The 25,110-nt window shown below is 47.6% G+C and overlaps 1 protein-coding gene across 1 annotated transcript in view; it reads left to right on the plus strand.

Annotated features, from left to right (window-relative positions):
• The first annotated feature begins 1,201 nt into the window (after window positions 1-1,201).
• LOC124718744 (homeobox protein engrailed-2-like) overlaps window positions 1,202-25,110 on the plus strand; it is a 148,909-nt gene continuing 125,000 nt past the window's right edge. The window contains exons 1-5 of the mRNA XM_047244359.1: window positions 1,202-1,426; window positions 7,067-7,200; window positions 9,965-10,094; window positions 21,599-21,686; window positions 21,718-21,876. Coding sequence (XP_047100315.1) covers window positions 1,202-1,426; window positions 7,067-7,200; window positions 9,965-10,094; window positions 21,599-21,686; window positions 21,718-21,876 — 736 coding nt within the window. The remainder of the gene's footprint in view (window positions 1,427-7,066; window positions 7,201-9,964; window positions 10,095-21,598; window positions 21,687-21,717; window positions 21,877-25,110) is intronic.

Raw genomic sequence — 25,110 nt, forward strand, 5'->3', positions numbered from 1 at the left:
GGAGGATCAAAGTTGGTAGGAGAGGTAGATGGAGGGGAGGAGGGCAACATCAGGCAGGGGGGGCTGGTGGAAGTCACCTTGGTAAGGAGAGTAGAGAGATGGAGAGCGGGTGGGACGTGGAAATACAGGCACGGCAGCGGGTGGCGGTGGGAGAGGATGGGTGAGACAAGCAGGTGAGGAGGATCGAGTTTATGGAAGGTGTAGAGAATCCGTATCCGTTCGAGGAAAAGGAGGAGGTGGGGGAACAGAATGAGGTCGTACAGGATCCGCGTGGGGGAGGGGAGACGTATGCGATAGACGAGGCGGAGAGCATGGCGTTCGAGGATCTGAAGGGATTTGTAAAAGGTAGGGGGGGCGGAGATCCAGGCCGCAAGAGCGTAACAAAGGATAGGGCGGATGAGGGATTTACAGGTGTGGAGTATGGTGGAGGGATCAAGACCCCATGTACGGCCGGAAAGGAGCTTGAGGAGACAGAGTCGGGAGCTTGCCCTGGCTTGGAGTGTCCGGAGATGGGGGGTCCAGGAGAGGCGACGGTCGAAGGTGACGCCAAGGTACTTAAGGGTGGGGATGAGGGCGACAGGACGGCCATAGATGGTGACATAGAAGTCTAGGAGATGGAAGGAAGGGGTGGTTTTGCCTACAATGATCGCCTGGGTTTTGGAGGGATTGACCTTGAGTAACCACTGGTTGCACCAAGCGGTGAACCGGTCAAGATGGGATTGGAGAAGGTGTTGGGAACGCTGCAGGATGGGGGCAAGGGCAAGGAAGGCGGTGTCATTGGCAAACTGGAGAAGGTGCCGCTTAGCGAGCTCATAGCGCCCCTTAAATGAACGTGAACAGGCAACCTTTCCCGTTTCCCACCAGAGGAAGACACCAAAGCTGCGTCTGCCACAGTGGCGCCACCGGCAGGAACGGAGGGCGACTGCTTCACACTACGGGCTGCGGCGCGCTCTTCAAAACAGCAATTTTTACCACGGCCCAATAGTGTATGTAACACATTCTGTTTCATGCATACCTATTATAACTTCTTTAGAAGTGAAGTGATCGATATCCGCCGGTATCGAAAGGTTGCTAATAGTCATCGGGCTCGGTTACTCACAAAGTGTGCGCAGCCTGCCACGAAGGCAGCGCAGCGTGTTGAGTCGTGGCTGTGTTTTTCAGAAGGCGACGTCAGAGAGGCGATCCTGAGTGGACAGGCGCCATGGCGGGACACGAGGCCAGCTGTGAGGAGGACCCGCTCTCTGTGGCGCTGCAGCTGCCGGCGGAGTCCGGCAGTGACGCCGAGGAGGAGGGAGAGGACGCCGGGGGCCCGAGGAAGGCGGCTGTCGGGGGCGTGCGGGGGCGGCGGGGGCGGCCTGGCGGCGACGCGGGCGCCAGGCAGCCCTGCAAGTTCTCCATAGACAGCATCCTCGGGCTGGGGACGGCGGTGAGTGCTACCTCAGGTCACCTCTCTTCCTCCTTCACTTATTTGTTTTTTTTTAATTGCATCCTAAGGGGGGAAAAATAACGCACCACGAAGAAATTATCCGAATGGGACGGAAATCGCTAGCTGTGATTTACATGTACAGACAAACACACGCCGCGAGGGATTAGCCGAGCGGTCTGAGGTGCTGCAGTCATGGACTGAGCGGTTGGTCCCAGCGGAGGTTCGAGTCCTCCCTCGGGCATGTGTGTGTGTGTGTGTGTGTGTTTGACCTTAGGATAATTTAGGTTAAGTAGTGTGTAAGCTTAGGGACTGATGACCTTAGCAGTAAGTCCCATAAGATTTCACACACATTTGAACATTTTTGACAAACACACGAGTACAATTTCATAAAAATTTGATGATTCATTCAAGAGGAAGGGCTTCACAAATAGAGCAAGGCAGTATCGCTGTGCTCCACCTTTGGCCCTTATGCAAACAGTTATTCGGCTTCGCATTGATTCGTAGAGTTGCTGGATGTCCTGAAGGATAGCGCGCCGGATTCTGTCCAATTGGCACGTTAGATCGTCAAACTCCCGAGCTGTTTGGAGTGCTCTATCCACGACGCTCCAAACTTTCTCAGTTGGCGGGATATCCGCCGAGCTTGCTACCCAGGGCAAGGTTTGGCAAGCACAAAGCACAGGATGGCCTGCCGTGAAGGGCACCAAACGGGCCATCGAATAATTAAATGTTTCCCTGAGAGAACATTATTGTAAGGCCATAGAACGTTTTCGACATACATCTGTGGTGTAAAGGTCTGGCAGACAACAACCAAAGGGCTCGCCGTGCTGTGAAACGAAACGGCACGCCCGACCAGCACTGTTGGACTGCACGGAGGGCGACAGAGTCCCGCCACTGTGCCAGCCACATCTTCGCTGCTCATTGGGGCTCAGCTCGAAGCAAGACTCATCACTACTCCACTCAATGAGATTCCAGGCCGAATACGTGTCTGGAGATGTCCCAGAGGTCGATTGGATAGCAACCTGACCATCGCCTACTGTACAGCCGAACAACCAGGCATGACGGCCTGAGGTGCCATTTCTTTTCGCAATTGGACACTGTTGGTTGGCCGGCCGGTGTGGCCGAGCGGTTCTAGGCGCTTCAGTCTGGAACCGCGCGACCGCTATGGTCGCAGGTTCGAATCCTATCTCGGACATGGGTGATGTCCTTAGGTTAGTTAGGTAAGTAGTTCTAAGTTCTAGGGGACTGATGACCTCAGATGTTAAGTTCCATAGTGCTCAGAGCCATTTGAACCTCTTGGTTGTCATCCGCAGCATCCTCACAGCACAGCAGTACGCTGACGATATTCCACGCCCCGCTTCGTTACCCTTCATGGCAAGCCATCCTGGGCTCGTATTTCAACAAGATAATGCCTGTCCGCGCATGGCGAGAGTTTCTACTGCTTGTCTTCGTGCTTGCCAAGACCTACCTTGGCCACTGAGGTCAGCGGACCTCTCTCCAGGTGAGAATGTTTGGAGCATTATAGGCCGGCGCCTCCAGCTAGCTTCGGGTTTCGACGACCTAACTCGCGATACCCTTCAGAAGAGCATCCAGCAGCATCTACACCTACATCTACGTCATACTCCGCAAGCCACCTAATAGTGTGTGGCGGAGGATACTTTCGGTACCACTATCTGATCCCTCCAAACATGTTCCACTCGCGAATAGTGCGTGGGAAGAATGAATGTCGGCAAGCCTCTGTATTGACTCCAATTTCTGCAATTTTTTCCTCGTTGACAATGTGCGAGATGTATGTGGGGGGGAAGCAATATGTAGTCCGACTCTCCTGAAAAGTTCTGTCCTGAAATTTCAGTAGTAAATCTCTGTGTAATGCACATCGTCTCTCTTGTAACGTCTGTTAGTGGAGTTTGTTTAGCATCTCCGTAACGCTCTCTCGCCAGATAAACGATCCCGTGACGAAACGCGCCGCTGTTCGTTGTATCTTCTCTATCTCCTCTATCAGTCCTGTCAGTCACTACTTGCATGAGGGCGAGAGGTGTACCAACACGGTACTGACTTGCTCAATTTGAGAAGCTCTTTCTCTTAAATAAATGTACTGGTAGATAGGACAGCTTGGCTATGGAAGTGGAAGGGTAGCCCACAACATAAACAGTATTCACAATTACAAGCACCCAATCTTTAATGATCTTGCAGCAATGAAGGCTCTTAACGAATCTCAATTAAGCAAGGGCATAAACTTGGTTACAAACATATGTTAACCTTCAGCCAATGAATAACACCAATAAAGAATTACCAATCAATAAAACGTAGGTAAAGGACTGCTTTACAAGAATGCTTAAATTAAATCATGAAAGCTAAGTTACAAATTTTATGTTAAGCTTCAACAGGTGAATAACACCAATAAAGAGTTCTCATTTAAATAAAACATACATAGGAAAATGCCTTACCAAAATGCTTCAATTGTGTAAAATCAGGAAAAGCTCAGTTACAACTTTTCTCACAAATTACTTAGGAATTTACAGCAAATGAACAAGTTTGATCTGTTTAACCAGAAGGTAACTGTTACTTTAAATCCGTCTTGATTGCAATCAAGACGGATTTAAAGTAACATTATAAAATCACTGATTGCTGTTATCCCATAAGACATTATGTCTGTTTTTGCAAACAGAAGGTAACTGCCAAGTCCAAGCGACCGAAGCCACTCAGAGCGGACGACCGCCCCCAACGCTGGTCATCAACGGACATCGTCACGGCCCAGTGGCCGCCGTACTAAAACAGACTAACGTCTCGGTGAGCGACCGACAGCAACACAGGAGTAACAGTGACTGAAAGTCGGCGTACGCCTTACGAGACGCGTCACACCCTGAAGCGGGAGCAGGCACAGCTGACTAGCGGACATAAACCGCGAGCAAACAAATCTTACGCCGGCCGTACTAAGGCGGGAAATGATAGCGAGCGACAAGACGGCACGCGCAAAGCAGCAACCGTGCCTACCCCTCGACCACAGAATGTGCCCTGTCTCCTTGTCTATGGCAATACAATTTATAGCACACAAGAAACGATTTAATAATGGCATTAGTTCAACGCAAGATCAGTTAACAGTTAGGTCCAGTAAAGATTTACCCACGGATTTACCTTCAAACCAACTTCCGAACCACAGGCCGATTAACAAGAAATCAAATTAAACAGTAGCCAAAATACAGTCACGATACGCAAGCCCTTGCTATCTTACAGTTATCATTAACGGCGAAACATACACAAATGAATGACAAGAAAGTCACCATTGAAAGCAAAAAAAAAAACACACCACAAAGGTTAAATTAATTTGCAGACGGCCAGTCACTGAAAGCTCAATTTCACAAGATTGGGGCTAACCTCACTCGGCAGCAATACATTTGTGTGCGTGATAACTAGGTTGCCCAAATAGGACTCCAAAACCCAAAACAACAGGTCACACGTTAGCTGTCTTGTTCTCGGATACTAGGCACCACCGGGCTAAGACAATAGCGACGAAAAAAAAATCTCTCAAATTACAGCAGCCTGCAGCAAAACAAATGAGTCAGGGTGCATGAACGTAAAGCACAAGCCACTGTTCCTGCCGGAGCGTAACCTTTTCAATGCACATACGGACAGAACAACACACGTGGGCACAAAGGGAGCAGCAGATGCGTACCGAGCAAACTATACTGCGCCAAAATACGACCCACGTCACGTCCACAAACCGGAGCACTGCTCCCGGAGCTGGTGTCTGCTCGCTGGACTGCCGCAACTCTCTGTCCCCCGGAAAGCGATGCTGACTGCCGCCTTGCTCCACGCTCCCTTCTCGGCCGTGCACTACAACTGTTCTCTTGTCGCCTCAGAGTGCGGCCGCAATGTCCGTTCTCCCCTGCTGTCCGCCCCAGACTCTCTTTACTCGTACTCACTCCCCCGTTAGGACCCGCTCCGACAGGAGGCGCTCGCGATCGCACATAGTGCCAACCTCAACCAGAGGAGTCATCGATAGCGTCTTGCACCCGAGAGCCGCGCCGCGGCTCAATAAATAATCTAGTTGTTGGTTTTTTTTTTTCGCCTGTACACGTGAAACATTGCAACATATCTACCGATTTCCGTCCGATACGGATTATTTTTCCGCCGTGAGCCTTTTTTTTTTTTTGGCTTAGGGTGTATTGACTTACAACCTGATCAAATTGTGCTTCTTTTAAATGCATAAAAAACGTAAATTAATGCAAATGTGTAGGGAAAACAGTTTGAAAAAAGAAACGCTCGAAGTTTTTGTGATATGGCTGATCTGTAAGCAACAAATAAAATAGACTAGATAAACATGTGATACGCCTTTGAATGACTTACAGTTTGCCGCATGATACATCTGCTGGGCAAAGAATACAAATATGAATAAAGCTAAGATAATGGCATTTAAAGAAGTTAAGTCAATCAGGTCAAAATCTGTTATTAGTAACTGAATAACTGAACATGTTAACAGTTGTAATAATATAGTGCCCCAAACAAGTTACCAGCATAATACAGATACAAACAACGAGCTTCATCAGTTTCAGTTACTCGACTGTTTGCAACAGGGAGGGAGGGAGGGAGGGAGAGGGAAAGGGGAGAGAGAGAGAGAGAGAGAGAGAGATATGACACTTGTAAGCAGTACAGTTTTTCACACTTGAAAACAGAATGACGATGATGAACTTTGATGATGATGATGATGCAAGCGGGGAAATATTGCAAGCTTTGGATCTTGTGTGCACACATGTAAGTGGAAATTTTATTATGAGATAGGACAGTATTTACAGAAGTAGAAAGCGAGAGACAGAGAGATAGAGAGAGAGGGAGGGTGGGATGACGGAGGGTGTGTCTAAATCAGAGAAAATAAGGAAGGAGGGGCAGTTAGAGTTTGGCCTCCTGTCGGAAGATGATGAGCAGACGTGAAAATATTGTACGCTACGCAATTTATGATCTTATGTGCACACAAGTAAGATGAAATTTAATAATGAGACAATACAGGCGCCTTTTCATGCAAATGCATTTCAACTTTGAGTCTTTTTACACAGTTCACACGGAGTTTACGTAAGATGACAACTAATTGTGTTTGGCACCCTGCTTTCAATACCTGTGAGAATACCACGTTATGATTGGCTCCTCCATTTTAATACTAGGCTGACACTGGTTCAAGAAGGGATGAGGAGGAAGAAACAGAGAGAGAGCACGAAATACAACTGGACGAGTTCCACCTCTCATTTTTTTTTTATGTTTCCCTCCACTGCCATCTTGCACTTTTAAATTTCACACCACAGCCATTTGCATTTCTTAATTTCTCACTGCAGCCACCTTGGGCGAAAGCATGACCTGTTGATTAAAGAGTACCTCGCTATGTTAGTTACCATGTCCACGTCCCTTATCTAAGGCATATATTGTTCGATTCACCGAAATTTCACAACTGCTCATGCGACGGCGCAGAAATTCTAGCATAGGAAATATGACTGTATATTCTGTATGTGTTAACATATATTCGAACAGTCGGACGCCACTGCACGATTCCTTGCATACTTCCTCTCCCCTTCTTTTTCTAAAGCAGCGATCAGATACCACCGGGGGGGTACGCACGAGTGGCATGGTATATGTTAATCTTGAATGTTCCTGCAGGTTCAGAGGCTGGAGACGGAGTTCATGGACTTGGGCTGTGGCCGGGAGTCGAACCCAGCAAGTAGGCCGCAGCACATCGCTCGTCCAGAGCCGAGGCTTCCTTCGCCCGATATTGTGGAGCCCATTCCACACAGGTGAGTCCCTACACGTCACACTCCCTTGTCTAAAAAAATATTCAGATGTCCAACTACACAATCACCCCAGTTCCCAGAACTCCTGGAAATAGACGTTGATCGTGCATATTGCATCACAGACACACTCCCTTTGACTGTTCAGAGATGTCACTAAACCCGCCCAAAGCTGTGAACAACAGTGCATGAACAGCGAGTATTAGATGGAGGGGGTCCGACAGACGATCAGTTCCAGTTATTCTGACAGGAAGGAGGTACACGGCCCGTGTTGTCTTTAGTTCAACCATGCCTAGATGATCAATACTGCCGTTCGATCGCATCTGCATTGTTGCTTTGTGCCAGGAGGGGCTCTCAACAAGGGAAGTGTCCAGGCGTCTCGGAATGAACCAAAGCGATGTTGTTCGGACATGGAGGAGATACAGAGAGACAGGCACTGTCGATGACATGCCTCGCTCAGGCCGCCCAAGGGCTACTACTGCAGTGGATGACCGCTACCTAACGATTATGGCTCGGAGGAGCTCTGACAGCAATGCCACCATGTTGAATAATGCTTTTCGTGGTTCTACAGAAGGTCGTGTTACGACTCAAACTGTGCGCAATAGGCTGCATGATGCGCAACTTCACTCACGACGCCTGGCGAGGTCCATCTTAGCAGCCACGACACCATGCAGCGTGGTACAGATGGGCCCAACAACATGCCGAATGGACCGCTCAGGATTGGCATCAGCTCTCTTCACCGATGAGTGTCGCATATGCCTTCAACCAGACAATCGTCGGAGACGTGTTTGGAGGCAACCAGGTCAGGCTGAACGCGTTAGACACACTGTCCAGCGAGTGCAGCAAGGTGTATGTTCCCTGCTGTTTTGGGGTGGCATTATGTGGGGCCGATGTACACTGCTGATGGTCATGGAAGGCGCCGTAACGGCTGTACGATACGTGAGTGCCATGCTCCGACCGATAGTACAACCATATCGGCGGCATAGTGGCGACGCATTCGTCTTCTTGGGCGACAATTCACAGCCCCATCGTGCACATCTTGTGAATGACTTCCTTGAAAGTAAAGACATCACTCGATTAGAGTGGCCAGAAAGTTCTCGAGACATGAATCCTATCGAACAAGCCTGGGATTGATTCAAAAGAGCTGTTTAGGGACCAACCACTCTGAGGGCTTTGGTGCTGCCATTCACTAACGGCATTCCATTGAGGTGTTTCCAATAGTACAACGCTCGCACACATACCACTGCTGTCACCCAAATGCCCCACTGCACATGTTGTACAGGTCTGCTCTATCACATCACAAGATCTGTCTCTAATCGAGCACATGTGGGACATCATGTGGTTCAAATGGCTCTGAGCACTACAGGACATACCAACATCTGTGGTCGTTAGTCCCCTAGAACTTAGAACTACTTAAACCTAATTAACATAAGGACATCACACACATCCATGCCCGAGGCAGGATTCGAACCTGCGATCGTAGCGGTCGCGCGGTTCCAGACTGAAGCGCCTAGAACCGCTCGGCCAGAGTGGCCGGCCATCGAACGACAACTCCAGCATCATTCAATTACACAAATAAAAAAAATTGCATCACCCCGGTTCCCAAAACTCCTCAAGATAGACGTTGACTGTGGATATTGTATCATGTACTTGACAATACTCGGGAAAGCTTGGCCACAGTCCCACGTGAAACGGAAATCCAGTGAGGTTCCAGCAAAATCGGAAGAATACATAGTGCAATGTTTACATCGGGTTTATTCTTATTATGAACGGATTATAGCAGTCATATACAGTGGCAACATTCCTCCCATTTCTTTCTGCAGTATCGCATAAGGAACATCCAGATTCTCGAAGCCCTATTACACCGTTCAAACTCAGTGAGGTGTCGATAGTTGCTCTTTGTCGCCTTAAAAGCATTCTTGATTCAAATCAACTCACCAAGTCCATCTGAAAGGTAACTAACGCTTACAACCGTTACAGTGTGTATTTAAAGCAAACGATATTTGCATCCACATAATGGCACTACTACCGCCACTCTTATGCGACTAGCGCGCAATTTGAATAGACGTCATATTTCAGATGTAGAAACACGCCTACCAACATTGGTTTACGTCGTAAAACTCCGTCTTGGTGTAGCTTTTTTTTCTCCGTCAGTGCATTACCCATTAATGGAGGAACTGAGGCCCGAAGATCGCAACTTCGTGAGATGAAGGTGGTTGCTTAGACAAGCTGCTGCCTATAAAACAGGAACGAATTCACTCAAGTGGTACAGCAATGTTGTTCACACATTTTATGATCGGACTGTGTCATAGATGATTGCCAGTTTCTGCCTCCTGGCTTGCTGAAAGGAAGCATAAGATGCAGTCAAATCTAACTTGAACTGAAATGCCCTGCTTAACCCGCAGGACAGGGCAGATAGAATAAATTGTGGACAGGGGCCAAAATAAGGAGCTGTCAGTTACACTCAAACATACAACTTTATTCTTCGATCAAACATTAAAAGAGCCCAAAAATTTTTTAAACACAGGGCTTTAATCTTGGGACTTAATCACCGGCTGAAAGCTGTGCTGTCTGCCATCGGGTTCCCCTAAATGGCAGGCAGCACTGCATAACAGCCATGCTATGAGGGAAACAAACCAACAGCCAAACAGGCGAAGACATCAGGTAAACCCGCCGAAGATTCCAGTCGATTAATAGGAACCTTTCATTGCAGAGGTCACCGCGACATATCCGGCCACGAATTCCTATGCCGGGTTTCTATTGGCTCCAGACCCGCCCGGTCGTCCGCTACTAATGGCAACCGCTCCGAGAAGAGCCGCTGTACTGCACCGCCGATCGAAGTACCAGCCGACCGAGAGGAACCACATCTCCGGCTCGATCGACGGACGTCTGCATCTATTGTACAGCCGCTATTGTATTGTAGAAGAAGTTACATTCAATAAACTGTTGGAGAACACAACAGTGGTCGCGGCGACCTCTGCAAGGAAAGGTTCCTATTAATCGACTGGAATCTTCAGCGTGTTTACCTGATGTCTTCACCTGTTTGGCTGTGGGTTTATTTCCCTCATAGCGTGGTCGTTATGAGGTGCTGCCTGCCATTTAGGGGAACCCAATGGCAGACAGTACAAAAGCTACTTTAATTTAAAAACGGCTGAAGGCCAATAAAGCTCAAGCATAACCAGAAATTTAAAAAGCTAGCCTTATCTTAAAACCGTTCTCTAGCTAGGCTGAAGTAAACAAGTTAAATTGGCTGAAGGCCGAAGACATAGAACTCCAAAACATTATTTTTTTAAAAAATACCAAAGTACTTATGTGAAACAGTTCTTTAATTTAGGCTGAAGGCCTTAAGAACAAACAACAAACTCAAACCGGCTGAAGGCTGAAGACCTAAAAATTCAATAGGCTGAAGTAAACAAATTAAATTCAAATCGGCTGAAGGCCGAAGACTTCAAAGTTCAAAAATTTTTTAAAATGCCAAAAGGCTCACGTGAAACAATACCTTAAACTAGGCTGAAGGACTTAAGAGTAAAACAACTCTAATTTAAAACGCAAAGCCGGCTAGAAGCCATACAAGTACCTACAACAAGAACAAATTTTAAAAAATAAGGCAGTGCACACAAGGGCGCCCTGATGTTCGAGGGTCGGCCTGTAATTCAAACACTAACGCTCGTTTAGATGAGACAGACAGTCGGGCGAACCATTCAAGATCCGACGACAACCCAACCCACCGACAGTCAGCGGACCCACCGACAAGATAACTTCCACTTCACCCAACCAGGGCACAACAGCGAGTTCATCGGAACAACGTAGAAGGTATTGGCACCCACAACCAATCATACACGGAGCTGTCGAACTACACACCGTGCTGGATAGCAACGACACGACGTTGAAACCACACTGCCTGAAATTTACGCCAACGGCCAGGGCAGGTAACCGTAACGTTAACAGCCACAAGGCAGAAGATTCCGCTGGTGCACTTCAATTCAAATAACCAAATACAGTGAAACTCCGCCGGAGAGTGGCTAGAATTGTCCAACTTGAAAACCACGTTGTTGCTCGCGGGAATATTCCAACAGCCGACAACGAACTCAAAACGACACAATGTGAAAAGTCTTGACTTCCTGGTAGGTTAAATCAAAACTCAACTTTCGTGTCCAGGGTTGGTGAGCAACACTCTCCGAGACCGCGAAATCTCCAGCTGGCCCCGGCCAAACTACGCCCCGCCGAGAATTCCTCACTGCTCCACGCCAACCCACTGCTCACAGGCAGTACGCCGACAACATTTAAAATAACTTGTCAGTCGAAATCACACAAACTACTCACAGTTTTACGAACACTTGCACGAAGAACTAGACAGTGCTAACGGCAGTGACTGTACAAAAACAGAGGCGAATCACGAGTCGGCACACACAGCCAACCCATGAGCGAACGCCGGCCAAATACACGTCGTCCGGCAAGACGACCCACCGACGACCAACCAAAGTCGTCGCCACTCCAATCACGTGTGTCGGCAGGCATTGGGCGAGTCATGGCGGTCCGGACCTCACTGCTGCCGCGCCCCGACAGAACTGGTGCCGCGTGCCAACTCAAACACTGCCAGGTCCGAACTAACTGCTGGCACCTTCCAACTGCTTGGTCGACACACGACGACCGGGAAGTAATAGCAGTGCAGCAAAGATAATACGGCAGGGGTTATATCGATAAGCGCTGCTGCTGCCGCTCACGGGCAGACAAAGCAGCAACTCAGTGACACAGGTAATTGAAACAAACATAACGAGGTGGCAGTAGGGCAAAAACAGGATGTTAAATAAGAGATGGCACGAACACGAGCCACGCACAGCTCAGTAACATTTGTCAATTAAGTCATTACATACACAAATCGAAAATGAAAAAGTAAAGTTATTGTACATTAGAAATCAACGAAAGCCCACGTACCTTATTACGGTACGAAGTGCCGTGAGGCACAAATAGACGCCTCCCCACTATACGCCTCTATTAGCACGGTCATGTCCCATTTGCTGAATTTCATTTTTAGAATACGAAGCAAACAGAAGAAACCGTACGTTTCTCAGGAGCAATACATAGAAAAGGAAGTAGTTCTAAGTCTAGGGGACTGATGACCTCAGATGTTAAGTCCCATAGTGTTTAGAGCCATTTGAACCATTTATCTAATTACCGCATTTTCCGCGAAACTACTCAATGAAAAATGTTAAAAGCAACAATACGAATAATGTGTAAAAGCATCAATAAGTAAGGCTGATGGTAGATGCTGGCCACATATGCCAACAATAACAGTAAACCATGAACAAATAACAAGCAGAAAACACTCCCAGCACCCTTTGCGTGCGTTATCGTCGTCTAGTGCGCGTGCACCGAGTTTAGATTTCCGCACACGGATAATGTGTCTGATATTCTCTTACTTTCATTCGCCCTACCGTCACGGCAGCCACGACGGACTTGCTCCGTTCGTCGTGCGTAATGGTCTAATTGCCCACATTTCCTTAAGACCAATGCTATGGATCACTTCACCACTGCAGAAGCCACCTTGTGCAACCGTCACCCGTCTGCTGTGGCCGAGCGGTTCTAGGCGCTTTACTCCGGACCCGCGCTGCTGCTACGGTCGCAGGTTCGAATCCTGCCTCGGGCATGGATGTTTGTGATGCCCTTAGGTTAGTTAGGTTTAAGTAGTTCTAAGTTCTAGGGGACTGATGACCTCAGATGAACTCCCATTTGAACCATTATTGATCTCAGGATCGCTGTTGATGCCCGTAACTGGTTGTTTCGTTTTGAAACTGGTGTGATTTTGCCGGATAGTAATTTATTTTAGTACTACCCATGTACCAAAGACTTTTCCAACCAGTCGATATGATACTGTTACAATACTTTCTACGAGTATGATGGTAGCTGGGTTTTGAGGCGTGTGTCAAATGGTTCAAATGGCTCTGAACACCATGGGACTTAACTTCTGAGGTCATCAGCCCCCTATAACTTAGAACTACTTAAACGTAACTAACCTAAGAACATCACACACATTCATGCGCGAGGCAGAATTCGAACCTGCGACCGTATCGGTCGCGCGGATCCAGACTGAAGCGCCTAGAACCGTTCGGCCACTCCGGCTGGCAGGGGTGTGTCCAGAAGCATTCCTATCTGTCTTCCATTATGAGCACTAAAAATGCATTTAAAATAAAACCCAATCAAGAAAGAAACGCCCCTAGTTAAAATTTTTTGCCTATATTGTATAATGATCCTGATGTGTACAGATATTAAAAAAACACTATAGGATAACACCATCTATAGTATACGGTTGTTCAAGAACTTCAGGATTTTTTTTCAAAGAAAAGGTCTATGATCAAAAACAGGAGTAAAAGAAGTTGCCTTAACATGGTAAATCTGTAACATATTCATTCCTTTAAAAAAGAACATTAACATTAACAGAATACTCTCTTGTACTTTGAATTTCGGGGTACGGAGAAGGACAAACTGAACTTCAGTTTGGAAAGAGAAACCCGTATTGTCTGCATACAGCATTATTAGTGTCCTGATTCACGTCGTTCTACGCGTTAGTAAATTACCAAGAGACATCAAGTATCGTGTGAAATAAATTTAAAAACTGCTGAATCTCACTGATTCTATGATAGAAGCTACAACTTATTCATGAAGAAATAGCCGGCCGTTGTGGCCGAGCGGTTCTAGGCGCTTCAGCCCGGACCGCGTGACGGCTACGGTCGCACGTTCGCATCCTGCCTCGGGCATGGATGTGTGTGAAGTCCTTAGGTTAGTTAGGTTTAGGTAGTTCTAAATCCTAGTGGACTGATGACTCAGATGTTAACTCCCATAGCGCTCAGAGCCATTTGTACCATGAAGAAATATTTGCGAATATGTGTACAACTGCAGCTTACTCCACATTGTTCATGCATGACAAACATATATTCCTTTTGTTGTCTGTTCTTCTGATGATAGGCAGTTTCCTCATCACGAAAGAATTATTTATCCTGACTAATGACTCTTTCATTCTTACACTTCACTCCACTTTGTAATACAAGAGAATTTTTGAAACTATAATAAATAAATGTAAGTGTCGTCTGAGTCGGGCCTCCCGTCGGGTAGACCGTTCGCCTGGTGCAAGTCTTTCGATTTGACGCCACTTCGGCGACTTGCGCTTCGATGGGGATGAAATGATGATTAAAACACCACAACAGCGGAGAAAATTTCCGACCCAGCCGGGAACTGAACCCGGGCCCTTAGGATTGACATTCTGTCGCGCTGACCACTCAGCTATCATTTTTCTTTTTTTAAACAAAAAAAAAAGAAAAGTCTCATTTGGTTCGCTTTTGTTCGTTGCATCTGCTCGGGGCGGACGTCGTAAGACATCCGTTTAAGTTCGTTGTTGATCGATTAACTCAGTTTTTTTTAAATATATTGCAGAGGACAGCTAACCCTGTGACCGAACACGCTGAGTTACCGTGCCGGCGAACCACTCAGCTATCGGGGGCGGACAAAACTATAATTACTTCTGCTTTTAATGCAATGCGTTGAAGGTTCTTGCCGTTTGTGACTCATATGTAGAAACAATTGTGGACTCTGTTTTATTTTTGTTGCGACACACTTTTATTGCTTTTGATATTTCATTGACACACGTCTGAGGGTTCTTTTATTCAGCTACAAGTCTGGTGGTTTATGTGGTACGTTAAATAGTGCAGGTAATACATTCAGTACAGGTTTCCTACGTTCCACATTCACAGATTTGGCTGAAAGTGTAGCGAACAAAACTGCGCTTTGTCGGGTAGATATACGACGTCTTTCCGCAAAAGGTCAATGAAACGCCCTGCTAATCTCGCAGGAGAGGACAGATAGTATAAATTGTGGAAAGGGGCCAAAATAAGAGGCTTTCAGTTACACTCGAACATACAAATTGATTCTTTGATCAAACATTACAAGAGCCCAAAAAAATTTTTAGACCCACAGCTTTAATCCTTGGGACCTAATTACCGGCTGAAAGGCACTTTATAAACCGCTGAAGGCCAATAACTTAAAACTCAAGCATAATCAGAAATTTAAAAGGCAAGCCGTATCTTGGAACAGTTCTTTATTTGGGTTGAAGGCCCAAAGAATCTGAGATTTTCAGAGCAAACTATTTGAATTCAAAATCGGCTGCAAGCGCAAGGCTAAACAACATTAAATTTTTCTTTTTTAAGAAAAACAAGGCCTTACGTAAAAAATTTCTTAATTAGGCAAAACTCAACCAAAACAGAAATTTAAAAGTCAAGCCTTATCTTAAAACAATTCTTTAGTTAGGCTGAAGGCCCAAAGAGTCAGACACTTCAAGAGCAAACAAGTTAAATTCAAATCGGCTGAAGGCCTAACACTTAAAACTCCATAACATTAATTTTTTTAAATACCAAGGGCTTTACGTGAAACAGTTCTTTAGTTTAGGCTGAAGGCCGTAAGAGCAAAAGAACTCAAACTCAAAATCGGCTGAAGGCCCGAGAATTAAAAATTTAACAAAATTAAAATTTTTAAAATGCCAAAAGGCTTACGTGAAACAGTACCTTAGTCTAGGCTGAAGGCCTTAAGAGCAAGACAACTCTAATTTAAAACAAAAATCGGCTAGAAGCCATACTAGTACAAACAACAACAAGAAATTTTAAAAAAGAGAATAGGGCAGTACACCCAAGGGCGCTCAGATGTTCGGGGATCGGCCTGTAATTCAAACACTAACCCTCACTTAGGTGAGACAGGCAGTCGGGCCAACGATTCACGATCCGACTATAACCCAACCGACCGACAGTCAACGGGCCAAGCGACATGATGTCCCAACAGCCCACAACTAAGTTCAAACGACACAATGTGAACAGTTCGGGCTGGCTGGTAGATTAAGTAAACACTTAACTTTCGTGTCCGGGATCCGTGAGCCACGGACCTCGTAGCAATGGGAACAGCCCCTCACACTCCGACCGTGCACGTGGACCCCGGCAGCGGCGTCGGACAGACACGCGCCACGGAGACTTCCTCGCTGCTCCACGCCAACCGACCAACTGCCCAGGCCCGGAAACGGTGAAAGGACCAAATATACGTCGGCCGATGAGGCGACCAGCCGAACGACCAACCAAAGGTAGTCCCGCTCCAATCTCTCTCCGTCGGACAGTTCATGTGTGTGTCGCCAGCGGTCGGCGAGCACTGGCTGTCGGCGCCCCACCGGCGCTCCGTCCCCGACTTCACTGCTGCTGCGTCCCGACTGCACTGCTGGTCCGTCTCCAACTGACTGCCAGACACACGACGACCCGGAAATACTATCTGTCGCTCCAAAAATGGTACGACAGTGCACTTATCGATATATGCTGCTGCTGCCGCTCAAGGGCAAGTAAGGCAGCATCTCAGTGACACCAGTAATTGAAAATTAACTTTACGAGGCGCCAGTACGGCAAAAACAGGGCGTTAGACAAGAGACGGCACGAACACGAGCCACGTACGGCTCAGTCACGTCTTCTCGTGTTTACTAGAATTTTTTTGTTACTAGAGGGAAACGACTTTATTCAGTAAATATCTGAACGTTACGAGAATCGTAACTAGACTGTCCTGTAAAGTCCCGTTTGCCAACAGCCTCTCCGCAGTGGTAACACTGGTTAGATCACCGAAGCTAAGCGCTCTCGGGCTTGGCCAGCTCTGGGATGGGTGACCGTCCAGGCCGGCCGAGCGCTGTTGGCAAGCAGGGTGGTCTCAGCCCCTGTGAGGGGCTACTTGATTGAGAAATAGCGGCTCCAGTCACAAAAGCTGACAACGGCCGGGCGATCAGTGTGCTGGTCATATGCCTCTCCGTATCCGCATCCAGCGAAACCTACAGTCTGAGGATGACACGGCGGTCGGTGGGTGCCGTTGGCCTTCCGAGGCCTCTTCCAACGGAGTAACGTACCGTTTCGTACCACCCAAGGTCCGCAGAAAAATAAATAATGACAAATCCGGTGCCATTTTTTGGTTATTGTCGGTTTTTATGGCTCTACATTCACACCCTATTGCAAAAACTACGAGGGTCACTCCAAAAGAAATGCACACTATTTTTTTTTTAAATCCATCTTTTATTCTACATGTTCGAAAGTTTTACAGTGTGTAGATACATCCTTTAGGAACAATATTTTCATTTCTCCACATAATTTCAAATGGCTCTGAGCACTATGGGACTTAACGTCTGAGGTCATCAGTCCACTAGAACTTAGAACTACTTAAACCTAAATAACCTAAGGACGTCACACACATCCATGACCGAGGCAGGATTTGAACCTGCGACCGTAGCGGTCGCGCGGTTCCAGACTGTAGCGCCTAGAACCGCTCGGCCAAAACGGCCGGTCACATAATTTCCATCCCTCTCAACTGCCTTACGCCATCTTGGAACCAGCGCCTGTATACCCGCACAGTAAAATACTGGACAAACCTGTTGGAGCCACTGTTTGGCAGTGTGCACAAGGGAGTCATCATCTTCAAACCTTCTTCCACGAAGAGAGTCTCTCAGTTTCCCAAAGAGATGATAGTCACATCGAGCCAGGTCAGGACTATAAGGCGGGTGTTTCAGTGTTGTCCATCCGATTTTTGTGATCGCTTCCATGGTTTTTTGACTGACATGTGGCCGTGCATTGTCGTGCAACAGCAAAACGTCCTGGTTTTGCCGATGTGGTCGAACAAGACTCAGTCGAGCTTCAGTATTTATGGTGGTTCCACTTGGCACGATGTCCACAAGCAAGAGTCCTTCGGAATCGAAAAACACCGTAGCGATAACATTTCCAGCAGAAGGTAAGGTTTTGAATTTTTTTTCTTGGGTGAATTTGCACGATGTCACTCCATTGACTGCCTCTTCGTCTCTGGTGAAAAATGATGGAGCCATGTTTCATCACCTGTCGCAATTCTTCCAAGAAATTCGTCTCGACCATTCTCGTACTGTTCCAAAAGTTCGCTGCACACCGTTTTTCTTGTTTCTCTGTGGGCCACTGTCAACGTCCTGGGAACCCACCTAGCACAAACCATTTTTAACGGCAACACTTTCAGTATTCTGCAAACACTTCCTTCCCCTATCCCAACGTAGCGCGACAATTCGTTCACTGTGATTCTGTCAGCAGTCACCAATTCGTTAACTCTCTGCACAGTGTCTGGAGTGTGTGCAGTACGAGGCCTGCCGCTGCGAGGACAATCCTCAATATTGCCGTGCCCGCTTTCATCACGTAACCTGCTTGCCCACTGACTAACTGTACTACGATCGACAACAGCATCTCCGTACACCTTTTCCAACCACTTGTGGTTGTTTCACACTGTCTCGTTTCCACAGCACGGGAATTCTATGACAACACGTTGCTTCTGACTAACGTCAAGTGTAGCAGCCATCTTGAAGACATGCTGTGACGGCGCCACTCACGGGAACAGGTGGAACTAAGTTTTGAAACAAGCAGGAAGGATGTATCTACACACTGTAAAACCTTTACACATGCAAAATGAAAAGTGTATTTTTACAAAAATGGTGTGCATTTCTTTTGGAGTGACCCTCATATGTTACAGATCAAGTTAAATGTAAGTATTCGCACTCATCCGGTAGCGCATCCAGAAGTGTCGTTTGCTGGCCGCTTGGGGCGCTGCTGTCACTTTTGGTGACAAGAACGAGACAGAGTATCGTGGGTATTATGTTAGAGTGTGACTTTACTCTGCCACAGCATTGGCCGCACCGGAGCCGTCGGGTGTGTATTCCAAGCGGCATTCTGCCGTGAACCATCCCTCTTTTCTGCTCCAGAGTACACGGTGCACACCCGACTCCGCAGCGGACAGCAGTGAAAAGTTTTGCATTGACGATCAGGCGGTCTAAGACCCAGGCGATCATGGTAGGCAAAACCACCCCTTCCTTCCGTCTCCTTGGCTTCTATGTCACCATCTATGGCCGTCCTATCGCCCCCACCCCCACCCTTAAATACCTTGGCGTCACCCTCGACCGTCGCCTCTCCTGGACCCCCCATCTCCGGACAATCCAAGCCAAGGCACGCTCCTGACTCCATCTCCTCGAGCTCCTTTCTGGCCGCACATGAGGTCTGGACCCCTCCACCATCATCCACACCTGTAAATCCCTCATCCGTCCTATCCTCTGCTACGCCCACCCTGCCTGGATCTCCGCCCCTCCTACCTTTTACAAATCCCTTCAAATCCTCAAATGCCACACTCTCCGCCTCGCCTATCGCATCCGTCTCCCCTCCCCCATGTGGATCCTGTACGACCTCATTCCATTCCCACACCTCCTCCTTTTCCTTGAACGGATAGGATCCTCTACACCTCCCGTAAAACAGATCCTCCTCACCCACTTGTCTCTCCCATCCTCTCCACCCCCATCCACTGCCGTGCCTGAATTCCCACGTCCTACCTGCTCTCCATCTCTCCACTCTCCTTACCAAGGTGACTTCCACCAGCTCCCCCTGCCTGATGTTGCCCTCATCCCCTCCATCTACCTCTCCTATCAACTTTGATCCTCCTCTTCCACTTCCTGTGTTTTTCCTCAGGGCACGCTCTCTCCCTTCTCTCCCTCCTCCCTTCCTACCCCCTCCTCCCTGGGCTTCCCCTAACCCCCCATACCTTCATTCCACCCCCATCTCCTCTGCCCCTGGCATCTCCGCTCTCCCCTCTCCCTCCTCCCCCACCTTTTTCCCCTTTTGGCAGGTCCCCGGAATCGCACACGCTAAGTGGACTTTAGCGCGCCGGAGATCATCGCCATCGGTTTAGTGTTTGTGCTGCCGTGTTTGTGCGTCAGTGTTTAACTTTTTAATGTTCGGATAATAAGTTGCCGTCTCTTTAATGTAAGAATAGATGATCAATGCAGCTAGCCGCTATCTCTGTGTAATGTCTTGTCTGTATAGACGTGTATCTGTTGTCTTTAAGACCCCTTCACCTTCACACATAAGTCTATAAAGTAAAGTAAGGCCCTCCCAGTTCTTGGCTGATCAGTGATAAGACAGGCGAAATATTAGAGTAATGGAGGATTATTAATATTGTCTCTATTTTCATTCGCTCTCTCTCTTTCTCTCCTTTATCTATGTATAGTTTTTAATATAAGATTTCATTACGTGATATAGTGATAAAAAGAATCAGCCAAATAGAATCTTTGCTGGAGTCCTTCGTCTTGGTAACCAGCGGCTGGCTTGCTGTAAGAGATCTTTACATTTATTATTACTGTTAAACACTGCAGTCAGTCGGGAGAATCAATCGTTTGGACAATTTGTTCCTTTTACGAAAGATTGCGAATTCCAGATGTGTACGAAGCCTTTTTGGACGATTTAACACAGACTCAGTGATTGCAGGCTCTCTTCGACACAGCTGAAACTTCCCCGCCAATTACAGGGCCAACGTGATCAACAAATGATTCAGAAAGAACTCATTCGTTCATTCACACCAGAACAAAAAGTCAAGAACCTTATTTATGGAGGAAATCGTGTATTAAATCCATCTCCATTACATGTCCAGATCTCCTGTGATTCCACGCCTTAATGATTTTCCTTTTACAATCTCTTTCTCTTCAAAACAAACCGCTAGAGGCACAAATGTTAATTGGCTCGCTTTAGCGAGAAGAAAAGCAGAATATGTATCTCTCAGAAACACGTCGTCCGCAGCTCGTGGTCGTGCGGAAGCGTTCTCGCTTCCCGCGCCCGGGTTCCCGGGTTCGATTCCCGGCGGGGTCAGGGATTTTCTCTGCCTCGTGATGGCTGGGTGTTGTGTGATGTCCTTAGGTAAGTTCGGTTTAAGTAGTTCTAAGTTCTAGGGGACTGATGACCATAGATGTTAAGTCCCATAGTGCTCAGAGCCATTTGAACCATTTTTTAGAAACACGTCAATCCCTCAACATACTCCAGAAGCTGTCCTAGTTATCACTCCAACAACCATGGAGAATGCATATCTGCATCTCTGTTATTTCAAAGAATAAATGCACTAGAAAATACTTTGGCATCGACGAGCTGTCGCCGCATATATTACGAGAAAATCAGATCAGATAACCTTTCCAAAGTGAATGAATGTGGATGGTTTGATTGAAAATGATTAATTGGTGCGTGGTAGAGGGTATTTGCTGTGGGGACATTACAAGTGTTTTCGCCGCCCACGCTCCTTCGTTCACGTGTGTCGTCTAAATCATCAGTGTTTGTGTACAATACTGACAGTTTCCTTGTTTTTTTTCGCGTGTGAACGGCTTCATGTTTTTTAAATACTGTGTCTATTGTTTTTTAAACAACGTTATGTTACTTTGTGTCTTCATTGGTTTTTCTCTTATTGTACTACCTGTGGCTGAAGAGCGGAGTAAAGTTGCCGCTGCCAGCCCACCTTGTATGACGTGTAAAATGACAATAAAGTAAGAAAAAGATCGAGCGGTGAGAGCGCGTGGTGTGCTGTCCAGGCCGGTACCTGCGGCACTGCTGGCGGTGTCTGGCAGTTCCGGGACGCCCCCGCCGCCGCCAGCGTCCTCTTCGGGGGCGGCGTCGGGGGCGGCGTCGGCGTCTGCAGCGGCGGCGGCAGCGGCGGCGGCGGCGGCGGCGGCTTTCCTCGATTACGGTGCGGCCGGCCCGGGGGGTTCCCCGCCGGCGGCTTCTCTGGGCTCCCTGCTGTACGGCGGCTGGCTCGCCTCTGCTGCCGCATCCGCCGCCCGACCACACCCGCACCTGTTCGGCCTGCAAGGTAGGCTGTATTCCACTCCACGTGAAACTTTCGTGGTAGAACGACAATTTTAGATTTATGGACACCGTTCGCACAAGAGGGAAAGAACAGACACTTCTGTCTGGTACCAATTCTTGCAGCACAGCTACACTACTGGCCATTAAAATTGCTACTTCACGAAGATATCGTGCTACAGACGCGAAATTTAACCGACAGGAAGAAGATGCTGTGGTATGCAAATGATTAGCTTTTCAGAGCATTCACACAGGGCTGGAGCCGGTGGCGACACCTACAACGTGCTAACATGAGGAAAGCTTCCAACCGATTTCTCATACACAGTTGACCGGTGTTGCCTGGTGAAACGTTGTTGTGATGCCTCGTGTGAGGAGGAGAAATGCGTACCATCACGTTTCCGACTTTGATAAAGGTCGGATTGTAGCCTATCGCGATTGCAGTTTATCGTATCGCGACATTGCTGCTCGCGTTCGTCGAGATCCAATGACTGTTAGCAGAATATGGAATCGGTGGGTTCAGGAGGGTAATACGGAACGCCGTGCTGGATCCCAACGGCCTCGTATCACTAGCAGTCGAGATGACGGGCATCTTATCCGCACGGCTGTAACGGATCGTGCAGCCACGTCTCGATCCCTGAGTCAACAGATGGGGACGTTTGCAAGACAACAATCATCTGCACGAACAGTTCGACGACGTTTGCAGCAGCATGGACTATCAGCTCGGAGACCGTGGCTGCGGTTACCCTTGATGATGCATCGCAGACAGGAGCGCCTGTGATGGTGTATTCAACGACGAACCTGGGTGCACGAATGGCAAAACATCATTTTGTCGGATGAATCCAGGTTCTGTTTACAGCATCATGATGGTCGCATCCGCGTTTGGCGACATCGCGGAGAACGCACATTGGAAGTGTGTATTCGTCATCGCCACACTGGCGTATCACCCGGCAGGATGGTATGGGGTGCCATTGGTTACACGTCTCGGTCACCTCTTGTTCGCTTTCATGGCACTTTGAACAGTGCACGTTACATTTCAGATGTGTTACGACCCGTGGCTCTACCATTCATTCGACCCCTGCGAAACCCAATATTTCAGCAGGATACTGCACGACCACATCTTGCAGGTCCTGCACGGGCCTCTCTGGATACAGAAAATGTTCGACTGCTGCCTGGCCAGCACATTCTCCAGATCTCTCACCAACTGAAAACGTCTGGTCAATGGTGGCCGAGCAACTGGCTCATCACAATACGCCAGTCACTACTCTTCATGGACTGTGGTATCCTGTTGAAGCTGCATGGGCAGCTGTATCTGTACACTCCATCCAAGCCCAGGCGTACGAAGGCCGTTATTACCGCCAGAAGTGGTTGTTCTGGGTACTAATTTCTCAGGGTCTATGCACCCAAATTGCGGTAAAATGTAATCACATGTCAGTTCTAGTATAATATATTTGTCCAAAAATGGCTCTGAGCACTATGGGACTCAACTGCTAAGGTCATTAGTCCCCTAGAACCTAGAACTAGTTAAACCTAACTAACCTAAGGACATCACAAACATCCATGCCCGAGTCAGGATTCTAACCTGCGACCGTAGCGGTCTTGCGGTTCCAGACTGCAGCGCCTTTAACCGCACGGCCACTTCGGCCGGCTTATATTTGTCCAATGAATACTAGTTTATATCTGCATTTCTTCTTGGTGTAGCAGTTTTAATGGCCAGTAGTGTACTTGTGTGAGGCCAGTTGGGTCTGCCCACAGAGTTGTCCATGTGGGGGGCTGAGACATGGTATCCCCACAACCACACCGAGTGCAGAGTCAAGGAGAGATTACTCAACAGGAATATTCTTTACTACTTGACCAGCTGAGCACCCAGCATTGCCCGTCTATCTATTAATTCCAACTTGTTAGTCCATCTCCTCCCCCGGCCTCTCACTCTGACCATTTCCTCTTTCTCCCTCTCCCTGTCCACCTCCTTCACCATCTCCCCCTACTCTCTGTTCATCTCCTACCGCACCTCTCTCCATCCATCTCGTTCACCCCTTCTTTCTGTTAATCTGCTCCTCACTCCCTCTGTCCATCTGCTCCAGCCCTTCTCTCTGTCCATCGGCTAGTCCTCTGTCTCCTTGACCACCTCCTCCTCTCCCCTCATTCTGTCCACGTCCAGTTCCCTCTCTCTGCTCATCTCTTCCTCCCCACGCTCCGTCTATTCGTCTTCTTCCTTTTCTCTTTGTATTTCTCCACTTCCCTCTCTCCATCACCTCCTCCTCCCTATCTGTATCCATTTCCTCCTTCCCCACATGCCTCTCTCCACCCGCTGCTCCCCCTTTCATTTCTATCACCACGTTATCACCCTCACTGCAACAGGAACTTGGTGGTTCTCATGTCAACGGTATTTCTTTCCAGAGAGTAACATCTGCACCAAGTCTCTCCTGTCAGAGAGGTCACAGTTTCGTAGTCATTGACGTAAAGTAATCGAGTAAAACAGAAGTGATTTCAGGCGTCCCCCAAGATAGTGTTATAGGCCCTTTGCTGTTCCTTATCTATATTAACGATTTTGGAGACAATCTGAGCAACCGCCTTCGATTGTTTGCAGATGACGCTGTCGTTTATAGACTAATAAAGTCATCAGAAGACCAAAACGCACTGCAAAACGATTTAGAAAAGATATCTGAATGTTGCGAAAAGTGGCAGTGGACCCTAAATAACGAAAAGTGTGAGGTCATCTACATGAGTGCTAAAAGGAACTCAAACTTCGGTTACACGATAAATCAGTCTAATCTAAAAGCCGTAAATTCAACTAAATACCTAGGTATTACAGTTATGAACAACTTAATTTGGAAAGAACACACAGAAAATGTTGTGGGGAAGGCTAACCAAAGGCTGCATTTTATTAGCAGGACACTTAGAAAATGTAACAGACCTACTAAGGAGACTGCCTACACTACGCTTGTCCGTCCTCTTTTAGAATACTGCTGCACGGTGTGGGATCCTTACCAGGTAGGACTCACGGAGTACATCGAAGAAGTTCAAAGAAAGGCAGCACGTTTTGTATTATCGCGAAATATGGGAAAGAGTGTCACAGAAATGATACGGGATTTGAGCTGGAAATCATTAATAGAAAGGCGTTTTTCGTTGCGACGGAATCTTCTCACGAAATTGCGATCACCAACTTTCTCCTCCGAGTGAGAAAATATTTTGTTGACACCGACCTACACGGTCACCACGATAAAATAAGGGAAATCAGAGC

The sequence above is a fragment of the Schistocerca piceifrons genome, chromosome 10, assembly GCF_021461385.2.
Source record: "Schistocerca piceifrons isolate TAMUIC-IGC-003096 chromosome 10, iqSchPice1.1, whole genome shotgun sequence".
In the NCBI taxonomy this organism is placed as follows: domain Eukaryota; kingdom Metazoa; phylum Arthropoda; class Insecta; order Orthoptera; family Acrididae; genus Schistocerca; species Schistocerca piceifrons.